The sequence below is a fragment of the Furipterus horrens genome, unplaced genomic scaffold, assembly GCF_987537825.1.
Source record: "Furipterus horrens unplaced genomic scaffold, mFurHor1.1.pri manual_scaffold_9, whole genome shotgun sequence".
In the NCBI taxonomy this organism is placed as follows: domain Eukaryota; kingdom Metazoa; phylum Chordata; class Mammalia; order Chiroptera; family Furipteridae; genus Furipterus; species Furipterus horrens.
Window position 1 is genome coordinate 51,678,530 of NW_028327179.1, and position 20,469 is coordinate 51,698,998.

General features: G+C 37.4%; 1 protein-coding gene across 4 annotated transcripts in view; it reads left to right on the top strand.

Moving 5' to 3' along the window:
• KMT2E (lysine methyltransferase 2E (inactive)) overlaps positions 1-20,469 on the top strand; it is a 99,985-nt gene that overhangs the window by 52,249 nt on the left and 27,267 nt on the right. For all 4 annotated transcript variants that reach the window (XM_090287316.1, XM_090287318.1, XM_090287317.1 and 1 more), the window contains 6 exons: positions 3,465-3,579; positions 4,628-4,857; positions 8,075-8,155; positions 16,232-16,290; positions 17,158-17,330; positions 17,708-17,746. In XM_090287316.1, the coding sequence (XP_090143442.1) occupies positions 3,465-3,579; positions 4,628-4,857; positions 8,075-8,155; positions 16,232-16,290; positions 17,158-17,330; positions 17,708-17,746 (697 nt within the window). The remainder of the gene's footprint in view (positions 1-3,464; positions 3,580-4,627; positions 4,858-8,074; positions 8,156-16,231; positions 16,291-17,157; positions 17,331-17,707; positions 17,747-20,469) is intronic.

The following is a 20,469-nucleotide window of genomic DNA, read 5'->3' on the forward strand; positions in this document are numbered from 1 at the left end:
GAGTTTTGAAAAAGTGAGTTTATCTGCAGATTGTTGGTTTTGATCATTTGACCATTCCTTATGCTTATATATTGAGAATACTTTAATTACGTATCATTTTTGAACATTTTGAATTTCCAGACTAGAGAATGTTATCTTTTGGGGCAATTTCCCATAGGTAAAGAGATCTTTTTGGGAATGATTACTGTCTTAGTGATGTAAGAACAGATACAAAGCAGTACATGAATGAGTAAAAATATCACGCTCTCTTTGAAAAGTGACATTTAAATTATGTAAGTGAAATTTTATTTGTTTTTAGGATGAAGACAGCACCATGGTTTATGTTTTGATACAAAATTATTAGAAGTACTATACTAATATAGTTTCTTACTTGATAATAAATGTTATACCTGTATATTAACTCAGTACTTATGTGAATATATATATAAATTTTCTAAATAGAGCACTACTGTAGCAGCTACTTACACAAAAATTTATTATTGTATAGTATCTCTAGTCCTGCCATTAAAAATTTATTAAAGGTTTATGATAATATTTTATCAGATTTTGAGTAAAACTCCTGCAGCCTTAATATAGTGATTTTTATTAGTATGAGTTTCTGTTGACCTGTTATCTGTATGTAAATATGGTAGGTTTCTTGGGTTTAAGTAATCATTTTTTATTGATTGGACATTGGAATGATTTCTGCTCTAATATCTATAGTTTTATGAATAATATTTCAATGAACATCTCACTTCTGAGGGTCTTTAATTAGTGGGGATTACTTAGGATAAATTTCTAAAGATGGGGTTACTGGATCAAAGGATGTTTGACTTTCGGTGTTCGTCACAGCATTGTTTTCAGATTTATTATGTTCTGGCAATGCAGAACTTTGAGGATATTTATCAACATGGGGCTTTTTAAAAGCGCTTCTATGAATATGTGTTGTCCTGTTACTTAAAAAAAAAAAAAAAAGCTTTCTTATGTTTTGGGAAAATCCTAAATATATGTCAACCAACTTTTTATACAATTGTTAACCTTTTAAAAGTTAATTTCAGTAAGAAGTATCATTAGAAATGAGGATGTTGATAAGTATTTCTGCCTTCTTACGTTGCCAGCTTGTCAGTGCTGCAGCTTTAATTTGAATCATGAAGGTTATGTAGAGCATTTTTAACTTTATATGCTTGCACTGCAAATTTTATTTTTTATTTCTAACTATTAGTTACTCCATAATGTCAAAGTTTTGCCATACTCTTTAGTAATATATTCAGAGTTTACTCTGAATCCTTAAGAGGGAATCTTTCTTTCTGGCCACAATTACTACATGTTGCTTTAATAACAGTAATGTAGGTCAGGAATTGCTAAAACTCCACTTTCTCTTTCTATGCAATTTTTAAAGAATTTGGAAGGAACCAATGTTATAGAGTAATCAAAGGCAGGTAGTATCTCTCCACTCTATTTGCATTTTCCCCTTTGTTCATTATGTCTACCTCTAGAAATCTAGGTTGTAGAAATACTACAATGTATGCAGAAAAGATATATGGAAGGGTGTACAATTGCAGTGATATCTTTAACAGTGAAAATAGAAACAATTTAAATATCCAACAATAGGGAACTTGTTAAATAAGGCATGATACATTAATATAGTGAAATAAGCAATTGTTCCCAGATATGTATTGACATTGAAAACTGGAAGAAGCAAACTGAATCATGTAGTATATGTTGTCATTTTTTACAAGATAACTGTTAGATATATTTATGGGTAGAAAGATTTAGAGGGGGATACACATCATCTTAATATGGGTGCATCTGGGGTTTGGATGAAGGTATGGTCTTTCATTTTCTTATGTACCTCTGTAAATTTTATAAGCATGTATTATTTTGAAGTTAAACGTTACTATTTTAGAAGACTGAGTAGGTTAGTTTTTAACATAACAGCATAGATATTAGGTGTGTCTTAGTTTTCAGAGTACTAAGGACATTTTGGGGACTCTTTTATAAAAAATCTCCTTCAGACCATTTAACGACCTCAGTTTGTGCTTCCTCTCTCTGCTGAGTAGCACACTGGGTCTCACAGCAGCAGCAATTTAGAGCTAAATTGAGACTATGTGCAGGTAATGAGTGAAGACAGGACAGTGTATCAAGAAGTAGTTTACTTAGAAATATGACCAGTTAAGAGTGTAACTGCATGAAGAAGTCTTAGACCATGAAGAATGCAAATTGTACTAAGTCCTAGGGAAAGCTTTGGATAAGAGGTAGGATATGGATTATTATGAAAAAAAAATTATCTCAGGTGGTAGCTATGGTAAGAATAAAGGCATGAAAATGAGTCATGTTGTGCGCAGGCAAAGGAGACATTAATTTCAATGTGAATTATCCTTAGAAGTAGGTTCACTAACCATGTTAATTGATAGAAATTACCAGAATAGGGCTCAGGAGGATTGATATGAGTAAAGAAGTTGAGAAAGTGATGTATATAAAAGCTAGGCCAAGGAGCTTATGAATCAACCACCGTGAGTTGTTAACTCCCAGTTATATCAGTAGTTGGCCAAGTCATCATCATTTAACCATTGCCGGGTCAGAACTGCTGATCTTACGCTACCTTAGGTTGCTACTTAATGTTTTTTTTTTACGAGCAAACCTTGGTTTATTGTGAAATTTTTATATCTTAGCTTTCCAATATTTCCAAGATTCATTGTATCTTGGCACACTAACACATACAGATGTTGCTTGACTTACAGTGAGCTTATGTCCTGATAAATCCTTAGTAAGTTAAAGATATCATTAGTCAGAGGTGCATATAATACACCTAACCTATCAAATATCATAGTTTAGCCTAGCTGATTTTTACTGAGTGCATATTGCTTTCTCACCTTTGTCAAGCTGAAAAATCATAAACTGAATCACTAAGTTGGGACTGTCTGTAGTTTTGCACATTGAAATGTATACTTCACATTCAAATTGGGGTCCATATAATCAGTGTGTCCTTAGTCCTGTTTCAATTATTTCTTCCACTTTTATCCACCCCTGTGTTTAGCGTCCCTAGTACCACTGACTATATTACATAACGTTTAATCTCTAGAAATTTTTTTTAATGATAGAGAGGGAAACTATATTTGAACTTGAAGGAGGGACATTTATTTTACTTAAGCAGAAGTTTTGTTATGACATGGAATCTAGATAGGATATATCTTATCCACAGGGTGTCTTATCTACTGTAAAAATGTATTTTATTGGCAATGACAAAAGAAAGAAATGACTCAGTTAAAAAATGAGGCAACCGATCGATGTTTCTCACATTGATGTTTCTTGCCCTTGCTTTCTCCCTCCCCCTCTCTCTAAAAATAAATAAATAAATAAATAAATAAAATCTTTTTTAAAAGACTTTATTTGTATACCCAATAAAATGAGTGCTTAAAATTTTAAATTGACTTAAAGAGAAAAAATAAATGGAATTCTCCTTGATGCAACTTTTTTTCCTCCAGACCAGAATCTGTAGAAGCTAGCCCTGTGGTAGTTGAGAAATCCAACAGTTACCCCCACCAATTATATACCAGCAGCTCGCATCATTCACACAGTTACATTGGTTTGCCCTATGCGGTAAGTGTCAAGCATTTCTCTAGGAGGGTATTTTTTAATATCTAGAAGTTGAAAGTAGATGTGTATGGTATTGCGCTTAAAACTGAATACTTAAAAAGCATACTTGTTTTGTACTATCTAAACAATTAGGTATATATAGTTTAATATTTCATTGTTCTAACTATATTTAAGGGATTAAAATTCTATAAGAGAAATTCTTTGGAAGTGTTATTGTCACTATTATTTTGCATTTTATGATATTTGTACCTTGGTGTTAAAGTCTTATTTCGTCATAAAAAGACCATAAGTAGAATTGTATTACCTACTGTTAATTCTAAGTTACCGAGTAATTTCTCTAGTAAATCATATAATTACCATTTGTTGAGCATTTATGTGCCAGGCTCTGTGGTAAGCATTTTTACATATATTACCTCATTTAATCTTCAAAAGCAACCTCATGAGATAGGTATAATTTTCATTTCCACTTCACTGAGAAAATGAAAGCTTTTCTGAGTTAAGCTCATTCAATGTTGCATAGCTAGTAAGAGGCAGAGCTTAGATTGAAACAGTTGAAGAACTGGACACATTTGTGATATTGAGGTACAATTATGAGAGATTTTTACTACTTGGACCAGAATAAAGAATACCCAATTTTTAAAAATCTCCTATTAATGCTTCATAGTGATAATATGTCTTCTGTAGTTGTTTTGCTATTCTTTAGCCTTCACATTCCTGAGAGTTTTTCTTTTTACTTCTATTCTCACATCTTGCATCTGTTTTTATTTGAAAGTGGAGATATGTGACCATAGGACTGTGAAGATATCTTCTGATATGGGGGGTGAGGGAGTGGAGTTTGAAGGAAGTTATTGTGAAGGTGATGAAGGTTGTATATTGGTATTTTTACTTAGTAGTATGGTTTAATATTTAGCTTCACCAAGTCATTATTTTAGAGCTATTGAGCTATTTCATATCTCTTGAATATTCAAATTAAGGATTGAATTTTAACTTGCTTATTAGTTAATATCATTGTTGAAATTACATTGTGCTGTATTTATGTTCAATAATCCAGGACCATAATTATGGTGCTCGTCCTCCTCCAACACCTCCGGCCTCCCCTCCTCCATCAGTTCTTATTAGCAAAAATGAAGTAGGCATATTTACCACTCCTAATTTTGATGAAACTTCCAGTGCTACTACAATCAGCACATCTGAAGATGGAAGTTATGGTACTGATGTAACCAGGTGTATATGCGGTTTTACACATGATGATGGATACATGATCTGTTGTGACAAATGCAGGTAAAATATTTCACACCATTAGTTTATTTTTGTTTAATGAATGCATTTTAAAGTAAGATTTCTGCTACTATCAGTGCAGTTTGTTTTGTTCCTAGTAGAAAAAGCCCCTATGGGAAAAAGCTATCTTAAAGATGATTAGAACTCTTCATTATTAATTATTAGGCAATCAGATTCAGTAATTATTCATATAGGATCACATCTCTTTTCACTCATTTAATAGTATTATAACTACATAAAGTAGTAGACAAGATAGAAATGAGAGGAGAATTGAGTCCTTTGTATTTCCTTTAGAATTATATGTGCTGTATAGTCAACTGTGATTTTCCAGTTTGGGGGAGGTTATACATTTTGATTGATGTTTGTTTGACCTGACTCTCTCACCTCCTTTTGACTTGAACCTTGCAGCACTCTGGAGTCTCCTTGAACCAGAACCACAGTCTCCCCTCCCCCAACCCTGGTTCAACCACCAAGAAAAGCCTCTTCCCCTAGAGAAGGTGTGATTGGGACAGAAAGTGGGGCTTTATTTTCTTTTTTCTTTCTCTTTCTTTTTTTTTTTTTTCTTTTTTCTTTTTTTTGGTGGGAGGGAGTTGGGGAGGATGGAGAGGGAACAGTAGGATTTCAGCTTGAAAGTTACTGAGTCCGTCCCCTATATAGTATGGGAATCAAGAAGTATTTAAGCAGTGCACTGTAGAGGTTAAGAAAGTTTGGTAGCTGTACAGAATTCCCTGGGTCTGGTCTTCATGGCATAGCTTTAATATTTGATTTGAAGTAGTGCAGCATATATCAGTATTTGAGTGTGAGTGTAAATATGCATCCTAGAGCCAAAAATAAATTAATTTGCATTATTTTGTAATAGTGTTCCCATTTATTAGATTAAGTTATTAGGGTTTGGATGTTATGATTATAAACATGCAGTTAGGGTTATATTTCAAAAAGTTGATTAACCTTTGCCAAAAGGGGGGGAAACTAGTCTTAAGTGAAGTGTGATATTATTTTTATGGAAAGTTATAACTTTAATACTTGACTTAATAATAAAAACATACCGTAGGACTCTTTCAAATTTAAAAGTAAATTCTCATATCACATATCAGTACCATGAGCAGTCACTTAAATAAATTTATTCATGAGGTATTAACTTTTTTATTAATTTTAATTAGTTACCTATTAGAAAATATCAATTCATATTTTAACCAATAATAAAAAAGAGCCTTCTTTTAACTGGTTTTGTCTAATGTGATAAATTACATACCATTTTCAGTGTTTTTATTTTAATGCATAATCTAAACTTTTCTTTTGATTTAATTACAATGATCTATATATAATACAGAATTATCCCTATTAGAAAATAGTGAAATAGTCCTTAGGATTTATACCTATCTACAAATTTTTAAAGGACCAGTGTACAGTTTTTGGATTACTCAAGGTATTTGCTTTTCAGTGACTGTTCTCTTTGCTATAAATCTATTTTTTATCATTCTGTTTTTCTACTGCTTAACCTGTAGTATACTGCAGAGCTCAGTCTTTCTCCTCTGTTCTTGTTTTACATTTCCTCTATGTATTTTCATATTTCTGCTGCCCATACTCCTCTCTTTCAAGTGTGACATCTAGAACTCTGATTATTTATTTATTTTCTAGTTCTTTTTCCTCTGTTGTCTGCATGACATCCGAATTTAACTTGATTTGTTATCCTGACCCTGTCAGGTGTTCTGCCTTTTTGTTTGGATTTTGCTTTTCCCCCCACACCTTTGATATATACATACCATTGCCTTCCACATTCTGCCAGTTGTTGTCCCAATACTCGATTAACTGAAGAACAATACAATAGCAGTTCATTTGATAGCTATATATGTTATAAGTGGCTAATTATTATATAAAAGAATAAGACTTTTTAGAAACAGGCACATATATCAATTTTAGACCAATTAAAGCCTTGGCAATAAAATACAGTAATAATAACAAATAGAGAAGTTTGCCTCAAGCTGGTCCATGTATTCCATTAAAAATAATTAGAAAAAAATAATTAGAGAATAGAGTAAGTTTAATCTCTGTCCTCATGGAATGTTTATTGGATTCTTTAACTTCATGTTCTCTGTCATCATTCTAGTTCTGTCCTTCTTTAACTCAGGTGTGGAATTTTGAAAAAGCCTCTTATTTGGTTTTTCTGCTTTTAGTTTTTTTAAAATATATATTTTTAATTTATTGCTTTTAGAGAGAGAGAGGAAGGAGGGGGAAGAGAGAGAAACATTGATTTGTTGATTTGGTTGATTCTTACATGTGCCCTGACCGGGGATAGAGCCTGCCACCTTGTGTATCAGGACAATGCTCTAACCAACTGAGCTACTCGGACAGTTTCTTTACTTCTTTGAATTAACTGTGTATACCATCAAAGCACCTCTAGTTGTTACCTGTTGCCACTTAGAGGAAATCTACATGCATCCTGACATTCCAAGACTTATTTAATCTGACTACACATTACTAATCCATGTTCACTTTTCTCTTGTTTTTCAAAATGAACATTCCTCTTCATAGATGTTAACTATTTTCTGGCTGTTGCTCCTCATACCTGCCTACTTGAAGAAAGCATTGCTACAATAACTAATCTTTTCTTTCTAATTTCCCAAACAAGGTTCTATTCAAGTTCACTATTCTCCAGGGTGCTTTTCCCACTAACTCCAAGTAGTGTGGCCCTCTCTACTTGGTGATTGCTAATAATATTTATAATGTGTATCTTTCACAGTTTAAAATTATATTTGCTTTATAAATTTATATTATATATAATATCCTATATTTGTCCTCTTTAAAATTTATTTATTTATTTATTTATTTTTAGAGGGGAAGGGAGGGAGAGAGAGAGGGAGAGAAACATCGATGTGGGAGGGAAACATCGATTGGCTGCCCTCGTGCACACCCCTAACCTGGGGGCTTGGCCCACAACCAAGGCATGTGCCCCAAATGGGAATTGAACCAGTGACCTTCAGTTTGTGGGATGACGCCCAATCCACTGAGCCACAGCAGCCAGGGCTGTCCTCTTATTTTTACATCTCAAAATTTTATTTCCATGAGGATCTATTTTTATGAATTCCTCACAGCACATTTTGGTACTTTTACAATACTAAACTCAAAGTAGGCACCTAAGTTGTAGTTAAATGGAATCAAATATTAATTTAAGGATGATTTTAAAAATACTCTATATGTTCTGCTTTTTTTCTTTTTTAAGTGTTTGGCAACACATTGACTGCATGGGGATTGATAGGCAGCATATTCCTGATACGTATCTATGTGAACGTTGTCAGCCTCGGTAAGTTGTGCACACTAATAAAATTGCCAGTAATTTTACTGAGATAATCTTTAGCTAATAGAAGTTTATATATGAATTCTAGATAAAACAATTAATGGACAATGTATTTCATCAATTCTAAGATATACTTTTCATTCTTCTGAGGTTTTTTTGGTTTATTTATTTATTTGTTTGTATTCTGACCTCTCTAAAATCAGGAAGACTCTTTTCATCGATGATGTGTTATGGTTTACTTTGCAGCATTTTTACTTTATTAATGATACATAAAATAATAGTGTATCTTCTAAGTGATGGCATGTTTTGTCACTGAAATGCGCTATGTTAAAGAGTTACTAAGAGGACATTGCCTTAGTTGCAGAATTTTCTAAATCTGTACTGTCTTTTCATCTGTTTGCAGTAATGTGTTTTTTTCCCCATTTTGGAGTTTTTTAAAAATCTTTTTATTATGGAAATTTCAAACCTATATAAAACTTAAAAATATTATAATGAACTCTCATATTTGCACCACCCTGCTTCAGCAATTATCAACACACTCTTCATTTATATTGCCATGTATTTCTTCTCTCCTTCACATACTATTTTAATGTAAATCCCCATGTTATTTCATTCATACATATCCTTATGTATTTCAGTATATATGTATTTGTGTATGTATATAAAAGAAAGCTTTAAAAAATCATAACCACAAAACCATTATCATATATGAAACAAAATCTATTATCTTTTAGCCACTGCTAAAATATTGATTGATGTACATCTCTTAAGTCTCTAGTAATCTAAACTATTCCCCTTACCCCCACCAACCCCAGTATCCTTTAAAGTCATTCTTTAAATCCATTAAGTTTTAAGTGTTGCATATTAGTGACTTGTTAATTCTATTGCTCATCACTTATTAGCTGGAATATTTCTATAGAAAAACATGTCCCCATATTAACAGTTTCGTTCTCTTAAGGTATGTTTCAATGAAGAAAGGCAGGATAAATGCTTCGGATTCTTAGCCTCCATTTACCAGTTTTTAGAATAATGAAAAAAATAAGTATCATTATGAACTAAGGGATTTAAGCATACTGGATGTCAGTTACATCTTTATTGATGTTCAAATTTTGCCCCATTTTTGGTTGGTGGGAACCTGTTTCAAGTTGGCTCTCGGGTTCTTTTGACAGTACCCTAGTAGTACTTGATAGTTTTTGTGCTTCCTTATAGGACAAGATGTCTCGAACTTATCTTATACTTCTATTCCCCAAACTTAGAATTGGTTTTCAAGACCAGAATCTCAAAGAGGTAGCAGTCATGCTCCTTCCTATTGGATCACTGTTCCTACATCATTTTAGTAGACAAAACTAGGAAATGTTTTGTCTCTTTGTTTATTTTTAAGATAAAATACATGAGTTTATACTGATAATTGCAATTAAATTTAGGAATACAAGGAAGAGAAATTAAGTTTTATTTAACCTTTTTACTGAGGTAAATTGGTATATAACATTATATAAAGTTTCAGGTGTACATCATTGTAATTTGACATCTGTATGCCATTTAACCAGTCCTCTTGTTTCATCTCCTTTTATCTTGTTCTCAACAACACAGACAATAATGTAATTGTAATATCACAATTACTCTTTCTCAATCCCATAGAAGAATACAGCAGTCTCAATAATAATAATACCAACACTAACACCAATATGATTATAAAAAACAGTTTAGAACTTTTTAAAAAAGATTTGATTTTATTTTTAGAAAGGGGGGAAGGGAGGGAGAAAGGGAAAGAAGCATCAATTTGTGGTTGCCCCTCCTGCGCCCCCAACTGGGGACCTGGCCCACAATCTGGGCATGTGCCCTACCTGAGAATCGAACTGGACCCTTAGTTCACAGGCGGGTGTACTCAATTAACTGAGCCACACCAGCCAGGGCTAGAACTGTTTTATTCCTTAGTTTTCCTAAGAGATTTATAGTTAATTTATTGTATTTAAGTCCCTTGAAAGAATTGCGCTGTGTGGTTATAACACCAACTGGATACATACTTAGCTGATTATATTTAGTTTTATTTTGATTTTTAAAAATTAGACCTTTTAAGTTAATTGTAGATTCACATGCAATTGTGAAATAATATAGAGATCCTGTGTATCCTTTACCCAGTTTCTCCCATTAGTAACATCTTACAAAACTATTAATACAATTTCACAACAAGGATATTGACAAAACATTTTCATCACAAGGATTCCTCATGTCACCTTTTATAGTGACACCAACTTCCCACCTCCTACCCCTCCCATCCCTGACCTCTGGCAACCATAAATCTATACTCTATTCCTGTAATTTGTCATTTCAAGAACTTTATATGAATGAAATTATACAGATGTGACCTTTGAGGATTGGCTTTTTTTTTAACTTGTTGTAGTTCCCTGGAGAGCAGCAAGTTTGCTGAATGTATCAGTATTTCATTCGTGTTTATTGATGGGTAGTGTTCTGCGGTATATATGTACCACTGTTTGTTCGACTATTTACCCCTTGAAGGACATTTGGGTTAATTTCACTTTTTGACTATTGCAAATGAATTTGATAGGAACATTTGTGTACAGGTTTTGAACCTAAGTTTTGTTTTCTCTGGGACAAATGCCTAAGAGTGAAATTGCTTAGTCATATGTTAGTTTAATAAAATATTATGGAACTTTTTTGTAGAGTAGTTGTGCCATTTTTACATTCCTACCAGAAATAAGTGAGTAATCCTGTTGTTTTTTATTTTTAAGGATTGCTCTTTATTTTTATAATATATATATATTTATGCATACATATATACTTATGCAAGAAGTAGTCCCATCATTCAAAAGTCAATTTAAAACAAGGTACATTCAAGTAAGTCTAATTTCTATCCCTGTTTCTTCTACTCCAGAAATAATTTTTTTTTAAAGTTACCACTTTTCCATTGTTTTCTTACTAGAAAGAGATATGTGTGTATTTGTTTGTGTTCCCCTCCTTAGGTAAGCAGTAGCATATAGCGTTTTTGTCACATTTTTTTTTTCTTAAAAATATTATGCTGAAGATCACTACGTAGTGTATAGAGATTGACTTATTTCTCTCTTGCTTCAAGGTGCTCCATCTTTTTCATGTACTATAGTTTATTCACCCAGTCCCCTTTGAGTGGAAATTTGAGTTGTTTCTAGTCTTTTGTCATTGCAAATGAAAATGGGATTGTTCAATAAAAGGGTAAATGTGAAATTTTGTCAGATATCACTAAATTTCCCTCCATTAGGAGCTGTACCATTTTGAATTTCTACCAGTAATGGATAAGCATGTCTGTTTTTCCAAGCCTCATAATAGAGTGTTTGACAGACTTGGATTTGCCAGTTTAACTAGGTGAGAAATGGTAATCTGATTCCAAAAAACCTCCGCTGCCTTGCAGCACACCTCTTCAGGGGAAAGGCTAAGGAGAAGGGAAACTCTGACTCCAAACCTCCGCTGCCTTGCGGCATACCTCCTCAGGGGAAAGGCTAAGGGAGTAAACCCCGACAGAAAATCCGGAGCCGGAGTCCCTAAGGCGGTTTGACGTTGTAGTCAACACCGGCAACTCCTGCGGCGCACCTGAAGCCAAGCTGTATTGACTCTGTCTTTCCCCTTGGATCCTTCAGCTGCGAAGAGAGGGGGGGTCTGCTGCATGGGCAACAGCTGGCCCTCCATATCACCCTGCCCAGGCTTTGTAGCTTCACTGGAGAGGACACTCCAGCGTCATCGCAAGATGTCGACTTAACACGGGAGGAGACAGTTACCGGTTATAAGCTCATCCGATTGGCGAAGGAAACGAGCGCCAGGGGTCTCCTCTGACGGTGGGAGAGGTCATTGCACCTCACTGGACAGCTACCGCCCGCCTCAAGCTGGGCAGCCCCCAGCCAATTAGTTGCCGTCTCGCCATGGCTCACCTGCCCCACTGGGTGCGTGGGGATCAGAGAGGCGTCTCTTGAAAAGTGAGCCACAAAACACTCGCACCAGGCAATTCCAAGCAAACAACAAGAAAGAAGCCTCCAGCTCTTCGCCTCGCTAGCTGGAACATCAGGACCATGTGTCCCGGACTTACTGCAGACCTTCCGTGGATCAATGGTGCCAGGAAAACCGCTGTCATCGACAGGGAACTGGCACGACTAAACATCGACATTGCGGCTCTACAGGAGACCCAGTTGGCCGACAACGGAACTATCAGAGAAACCAACTACACCTTCTACTGGCAAGGGAAGTCTCCGGACCAACCAAGACAGCACGGTGTTGGGTTTGCTGTGAAGAACACGCTTGTTAACTCCATAGAGCCACCCACAGGAGGCACAGAGAGATTACTTACCCTCCGATTGTCAACAACTTTCGGCCCAGTCAGCATTCTTAGCGCGTATGCCCCAACCCTCTGCGCCACCACTGAAGAGAAAGAACAGTTCTACCATGCACTGGACGAAGCGTTATCCAAGATCCCCAGAAGTAACGCTCTTTATCTCCTTGGAGACTTCAACGCAAGAGTAGGAGCCGACCACATGGCCTGACCCACCTGCCTCGGAAACTTTGGGAGAGGAAAGATCAATGAGAATGGTCAGCGACTGCTTGAGCTTTTGTGTCACCACGGCCTGTGCGTGACAAACACATTCTTCAAGTGCAAAGAGATCCACCAGGTGTCATGGAGGCACCCCCGCTCCCGCCACTGGCACCAGCTTCACCTCATCATCACCAGAAGAACGGATATTGGCAGCACCCTCCTCACCCGCAGCTACCACAGTGCAGACTGCGACACGGACCATGCCCTCGTGGTAAGCAAGGTGCGCATAATGCCAAAGAGGTTGCACCACTCCAAGATGAAGGGTCGCCCACGCATCAACACCAGTTGTGCCAGCAACCCAGTTAAGACCCGGCAATTCATCAACAGGATGGAAGATGCACTCGGAAAGGGAATGGCGGCAGACGACATTATCGAATCCAATTGGTCACGTCTCCGCGACGCCATATACAACTCCGCCATTATTGCTTATGGGAAGAAAGAGCGGAAGAACGCTGACTGGTACGAGGCTCACTGGGAAGAAATGGAACCCGTGATCGAGGCTAAGAGGAAGGCCCTACTGGCTTACAAGGCCACGCCCACTCCCAGTACACTTCAAGCTCTACGGGCTGCCAGGAACAAAGTCCAGAAGACCGCCCGCCACTGTGCCAACACCTATTGGCTAAACCTGTGCAAAACCATCCAAGAAGCCGCTGATATAGGCAACGCACGAGGAATGTATGAGGGTATCAAGAAGGCAACAGGCCCAATCCCCTCCAAGATCGCCCCCCTTAAGTCCAAGACAGGTGAGGTCATCACTGACCAGAAACAGCAAATGCGGCGGTGGACCGAGCACTGCCTCGAGCTGTACGCGACGAGGAACACTGTAACAGACACTGCTCTTAACGCCATCCCAGACCTACCAGTCATGGAGGAGCTAGACACCCCACCTACTGCGGCAGAGCTCGGCAAAGCCATCGACCGCCTCGCTTGCGGGAAAGCACCAGGAAGCGACGGAATCCCTCCAGAAATCCTAAAGAGCGGGAAACCAGTCCTGCTACAGCCGCTCCACCATCTACTCTGTCTCTGCTGGAAGGAGGGTTACATCCCCCAGGATATGAGAGACGCCAACATTATCACCATGTACAAGAACAAAGGAGACCGCAGCGACTGCAACAACTACCGGGGCATCTCTCTCCTCAGCGTCGTCGGCAAAGTATTCTCCCGGGTCGCTCTTGCCCGCCTGCAGACCCTTGCTTCCCGCGTCTACCCAGAGTCCCAGTGTGGCTTCAGAGCTGGCCGATCAACAGTGGACATGATCTTCTCCCTACGCCAGCTGCAGGAGAAGTGTCACGAGCAGCATAAACCACTCTACCTCGCCTTTATCGACCTCACGAAGGCGTTTGATCTGGTCAGTCGAAGTGGACTCTTCAGCTTGCTACGGAAGATTGGCTGTCCACCACATCTGCTTGCTGTGGTCATGTCCTTTCACGACAACATGCACAGCACGGTGTCCTACAACGGCGCAACCTCTGAGGCCTTCCCAGTCAGCAGCGGAGTAAAGCAGGGCTGCGTCCTTGCGCCTACGCTGTTCGGAATCTTCTTTTCCATGCTCCTCCAATACGCCTTTAAGGACTGCAGCGAGGGTGTCTTCATTCACACCAGATCCGATGGCAAGCTCTACAACCTGGCCCGTCTACGAGCCAAAACCAAAGTCAAAGAGGTGCTCATCCGTGAGATGCTCTTCGCCGACGACGCAGCCTTGACATCACACTCCGAAGAGGGACTCCAGCAGCTAGTCACTTGCCTTTCCCACGCATGCAAGGAGTTCGGACTAGCCATCAGCCTGACGAAGACGAACGTTATGGCTCAAGGCACGGGGACTCCCCCATGCATCACCATCGACGGATACACCCTGGAGGTTGTCAACGACTTCACTTACCTCGGGTCCACCATCTCGAGCTCTCTGTCAGTTGACTTGGAGGTCAACCGGAGAATCGCCAGGGCAGCCACAGTTATGGCCAAACTGAACCGGCGAGTATGGAACAATTCCAGCCTCACTGAGAAAACCAGACTGCGCATCTACCAAGCCTGCGTACTCAGCACTCTCCTCTATGGCAGCGAGACGTGGACCACCTACGCAAGGCACGAAAGGAAACTCAACAGCTTCCACATGAGGTGCCTGCGACGCGTCCTGCATGTCGCCTGGCAGGATAAGGTCCCCAACACCGAGGTGCTGAAGCGAGCCAACATGAGCAGTTTGCATGCAGTTCTTAGTGAGAGACGCCTCAGGTGGCTCGGCCATGTCAAAAGAATGGATGCAAGCCGTATTCCCAAAGACCTCCTCTACGGCAAGCTAGCAGAAGGCCAGAGGATGACAGGGCGCCCAAAACTGTGGTTCAAAGACATCTGCAAAAAGGACATGACACAATGCTCCATCAATCTCAACACATGGGAAGTTCAAGCAGACAACCGCCTAGCCTGGAGGCTCGCGGTCAGGCAAGGTACGTCGCGCGCAGAGGCTGCGCGCAACGAGGAGGCGGTCCAGAAAAGATCGAGGTGGAAGCAGCGTCAACAGCAGCAACAACAGCCATCTGCCTTCACCTGTAACAAGTGCGGCAGAGATTGTCACTCCCGAGTCGGACTGCACAGCCATTCTCGGCGGTGCAGATAGACTCTCAAGAAGCTACACCATCGTCTCTCGAGATGGACGGCTGCCGATGATGACTATGAGTGAAGCTTTTCTAAGTGATTTTGTTTCACTTTATAACACCAGATATTTTTTGATGGGGTAAATATCTGTTGCTGAATTCAGTAAGAGTTGATTAAAAACTCACCATTAAGGAGGACAATTAATTCAGCAATATCTACTTATCATTCTGTGATGACTAGGATAGTTATCAATGTTGCTGTAGGATAGTTATTGTACATATATATCCTACTAGATCTAAGGCAAGTCTGTTACTGAGTTGTAGGCATTTCAGTCTAGAGCCCTTATTCTTCCATCTAAAAATAAGTGACTAGTGTTATTTGACCTCTAGACAATAAAACATACTGATGGGGGAGTAAAACAATTACTGTTTATGATGTAATATATTTCATGAGTAGAGGCTGAAGGAGGTTAGTGAAATATTTTACTTAATTGTTAAATGTTTAGTGTTTATTATTTCAAAAGTGGAAATAATTTTAGGCAAATGGTATAATGCAAATAGATTCTAATTTAGTGTCATACATTTAAGAAATTTATTTGTATTTTTTTGTTACATATGTTACATTGTCAACATTTTTTCCAAATGTTTTTCTTTAAATATTTAATTTTTAAAAATGTACTAGTTTCCTATGTAAAAAATTATTTTCTTAACAGTGCAATTATAGTCACTAAACTGGCATCTCATGTTAAGGTTGGTAGATCAAATCCAATATAAGGCAAAGGATAATACATATATTTTTTACTGTTGGTTTTTCAGTGAGAACATTAGAGAATTTGTAAATTTATCACATTTAAAACAAATCTTTATATCTAAATTAATGAAAGTTTGATAAATAATAATCATGTTAATATTTTAATGTAGGAATTTGGATAAAGAGAGGGCAGTGCTACTACAACGTCGGAAAAGGGAAAATTTGTCAGGTGAGTAAAAAGGATCTATACTAAATTAAGATCGGTGTGAGTGAGAGAACAGTTGGCTCCTATATTTTTAGTCAGATGTAAACATCTTATTGATGAATGTTGATTGTATACAATTTACAATCTCAGATATAGATTTTAAATATGGAAACTAGAGGAAAATAAAATTTTTAAATCATAGTTTTCTATATATAGGTAACCTATGGATTTAAAGAAGTTAAATATGTTTGCTCTTCAGAAAGGTGGGAATCCATTAGTTTATCATTTGAAATAGTGTTCCTTCCATTTTTAGGAACAGAATTTAGAAGTATAACATTGGCTACAACTTTCATTTTGGCTTAAAACATGTTGATACCAATATAGCTGGTTTTGAATAATGAGAATTTATTGAACTACTCCTATTTGATGGACATATGGGCTGTTTACAGTATTTTTTGTTTTTAATACAAATAGTACCTTCAACAAAACCCTCTTGGATAAGTTTGTTTGTGCTTTTGCCATTTTATCTTTGGATAGATCCCTAGAAATGGGAGTGTTGAGTGAAATGGTAAGTGCATATAGAATTTTTCTAGATTTGGCTACCTCTTGGAGGGAATTTCAAATTTCCACTGGCATTGTATGCAGCTGTGTTTCCTACAGTCACATCATCTGAATATAGACTTTTGTGTTCTTTCTAGTTTAATGTATGACACCTGACATTTGTAGTTTGCATTTAAAAATGTATCCTAATATGAGTGAGGTAAGTGAGGAAGTAAAGAAAAAGTTATTCTTCAGAAAGATGGATATGTAATAGTTTCTCATGTGGAATGCTCTTTTATTGTTTGAAATAGAAGTATTTCACATGCATTAATTTTTATTTTGCTTTTGAAGATGGTGATACCAGTGCAACTGAGAGTGGTGATGAGGTTCCTGTGGAATTATATACTGCATTTCAGCATACCCCAACATCAATTACTTTAACTGCTTCAAGAGTTTCTAAGGTTAATGATAAAAGAAGGAAAAAAAGTGGGGAGAAAGAACAAAACATTTCAAAATGTAAAAAAGTAAGTTTTTCATGTTTTTTAGATGAGTAAGATAGAAAGTGGTGGGCACTGAAATGAATTTTACAGGAATTACTGTAATTTTTTTATATCCTTTCAATTCTTAGCGAATATTTTTCTATGGTTGTAATGGTGATCGCACAGAAAATTTAGGTTTTTTCTTAGCGTTATGTCATAAACATATTTTCATGTTCTTAACATAGTCTGTATTCTGTTTTTAATAGAATAGTATTCTAGTGGATTAAACATTCCCCTAGTTCTTGTGGTATTGGTTATACCAGACTTTTTGTTATTGTGAGACTTCAGTAATAAGCTTCAGTGAACTGATTGATTCTTAAGTTTTAATTATATCCCAAACTCAGAATTCCATTTTATTTCAGGCCTTTCGTGAAGGATCTAGGAAATCATCAAGAGTTAAGGTAAGTATGTTAAATTTAAACCCTTAATAGCAACTGTCAAATTATTCAGGAGTTTACTAAGTTGTTGTTTGTTCATAATCCTTATGGTTTCTTTATTGTGTGTCATTTCAGTGCTTATTATCTTTAACAGAATTGGGGCCATAGAGAATTCTGATTGGATAAATATACCACTCTGAGTCTATTAACACTATTTTAAAATAGCTAGAAGGAGGAGATATATCAGCAATTGCTAATAAAATATTGAGTAATCTGAATTTTAGTTAGTATTGCATTCCATGTCCCCAGTACATTTGATGTTAATATACTAGACATATGAATGCAAAATCACATTTGGAGTTTAAAAATTTGCTCTTTTGCATAGTTGATAATCTAGTGATTTAGTCATCAGTTATAAAATACTATAAAATCACCATTTATCTACCATATAAGTACAAACTAGTCCTGGCTGGTTTGGCTCAGTGGATTGAGCGTCGGCCTGCGAGCTAAGTGTCGCTGGTTCGATCTTCCAGTCAGGGCACATCAGAGAAGGAAAACTCTGATTCCAAAAAACCTCCGCTGCCTTGCGGCATACCTCTTCAGGGGAAAGGCTAAGGGAGTAAACCCCGACAGAAAATCCGGAGCCGGAGTCCCTAAGGCGGTTTGACGTTGTAGTCAACACCGGCAACTCCTGCGGCGCACCTGAAGCCAAGCTGTATCGACTCCGTCTTTCCCTTGGACCCTTCAGCTGCGAAGAGAGGGGGGGTCTGCTGCATGGGCAACAGCAGACCCTCCATATCACCCTGCCCAGGCTCTGTAGCTTCAGCTTCACTGGAGAGGACACTCCAGCGTCATCGCAACATGTCGATTCAACACGGGAGGAGACAGATACCGTGTCACTCCCGAGTCGGACTGCACAGCCATTCTCGGCGGTGCAGATAGACTCTTAAGAAGCTACACCATCGTCTCTCGAGACGGACGGCTGCCGCCGAAGTACAAACTAGTCAGTTGTACCTTGAATTAGAATAAATCCTCAAGATTCCAAGATTGCTGAGAAAAGCAAGGTTCCCCACCTCTGCCTTCCTCTAAGAGATGGGTTTGTGTTGAATCACAGAGGTCAACTATACAGTGTTACTGTAGCTTTTAAATGAGTTAGTAAAGTAAAAACTAATGCGTTTTTCAAATTGTCAGATGTTAAAATAGGATGTGGGGAGCATGTTACAGTATCTCTGTTATCCACATGGTATAATAATTATCCATTATTCAATAATTATTCATTATTTTACATTCCTGAGAAAAAATCATTAAACAGTTGTACAGTGATTATTCTTGGGTATTTTTGTAATTCTTTCTCAAGAATGTTAATGCATGGTATCTCTCAGCATACATTAAGTCCAAAGTTTCATAAAATGTTCTTTATATATTAAAGTTAGGATTTTACACTTACTATGTTAGACTTGGATTTATGGTTTTATCTCTGACACAGAATAAAGAGATTTGAAAAAGTTTTTGGATTAAGCTGTTGGAACAATTCATACTCCAGGAATTTTCCTCTCTCCCCATTTTATCTAATCACTTTAATAGCAGGCCTAATGAGGAAGAAGCATGTTTTGCTTAATTGAAATATTTTCATTTATTAAATAAAGTAATGAGTCTTTGTGCATCTTAACTTGAAGATATCTCTTTAATACATAATTCTGTAGTAGTTATAAGGTTCAAGAGCTGTAGAAGAGCTTTATTAAAGATATACCATGTCAGTATAGAGGGTTTCTTGGGGGGAGGAGAGTGGGAGACACGAAACAGAAAAATTTGAAAACAGTAGATTTTTTAAATTTACTTTTAGAGAGAGGGGAAGGGAGGGAGAAAGAGAAGGAGAGGAACAGCAATGTGCGAGAGATACATGGATCTGTTGCCTCTCCTGTGTCCCCAACCGGGGACCTGGCCCGCAACCCAGGCATGTGCCCCAACTGGAAATCGAACCGGCAAACTTTTGGTTTGCACATGGACACTCAATCCACTGAGTCACGCCAACCAGGAATGAATATATTTCTTTTAAAAAGCTGAGGAAAGTGTTAATATGTGGTGTCTCCTTTGTATAAGACTGTTCTTTATCAAGTGATCATTATAGTGTAGAATATGTAAGTACATAGAATATCAATTAGTGAAATAAACCTATCCCCATCAAATAGTTGAGCAGCTTACTATACAGTCGATGCTGGGGTTAGGGATGTCAACTCCCTATGCAGTGAAAAATTCAACTATAACTTTTGACTCCCACAAAACTTAAGTTATCACTTGATGTTCAAGGAAACTTGGTTCCAGGATCCCCCATGGATATAAAGTCCTCTCTATAAAATGGCATAGATCAGTGCATACAGTCAGGCCGCTGCATCCACAGACTACCAACCATAGATCAAAAACAGTATAGGTATTTATTGAAAAAAATCCACATATAAGTGGTACTGTGCAGTTCAAACCTGTGTTGTTCACGGTTCAACTGTAGAAAATATGGAAATTTCACTGATGGTAAATTTTATCAAGTGTTTCTGTATACATGTAAATCTCTAACAGGATATATAAGGTTCTTTATGAAATCTATTCGTGATGTTAAAATTTCAATTATTTATAGATGTCAGTCTAAAATAAAAAATTTCATGTGCTTTTAGGTTGTACATATAGGAAAAAATCTTTTCTCAAAGTTTAATATTGTAGAAAGAAAACAGTCAATGGCTTTTACAACTAAATTG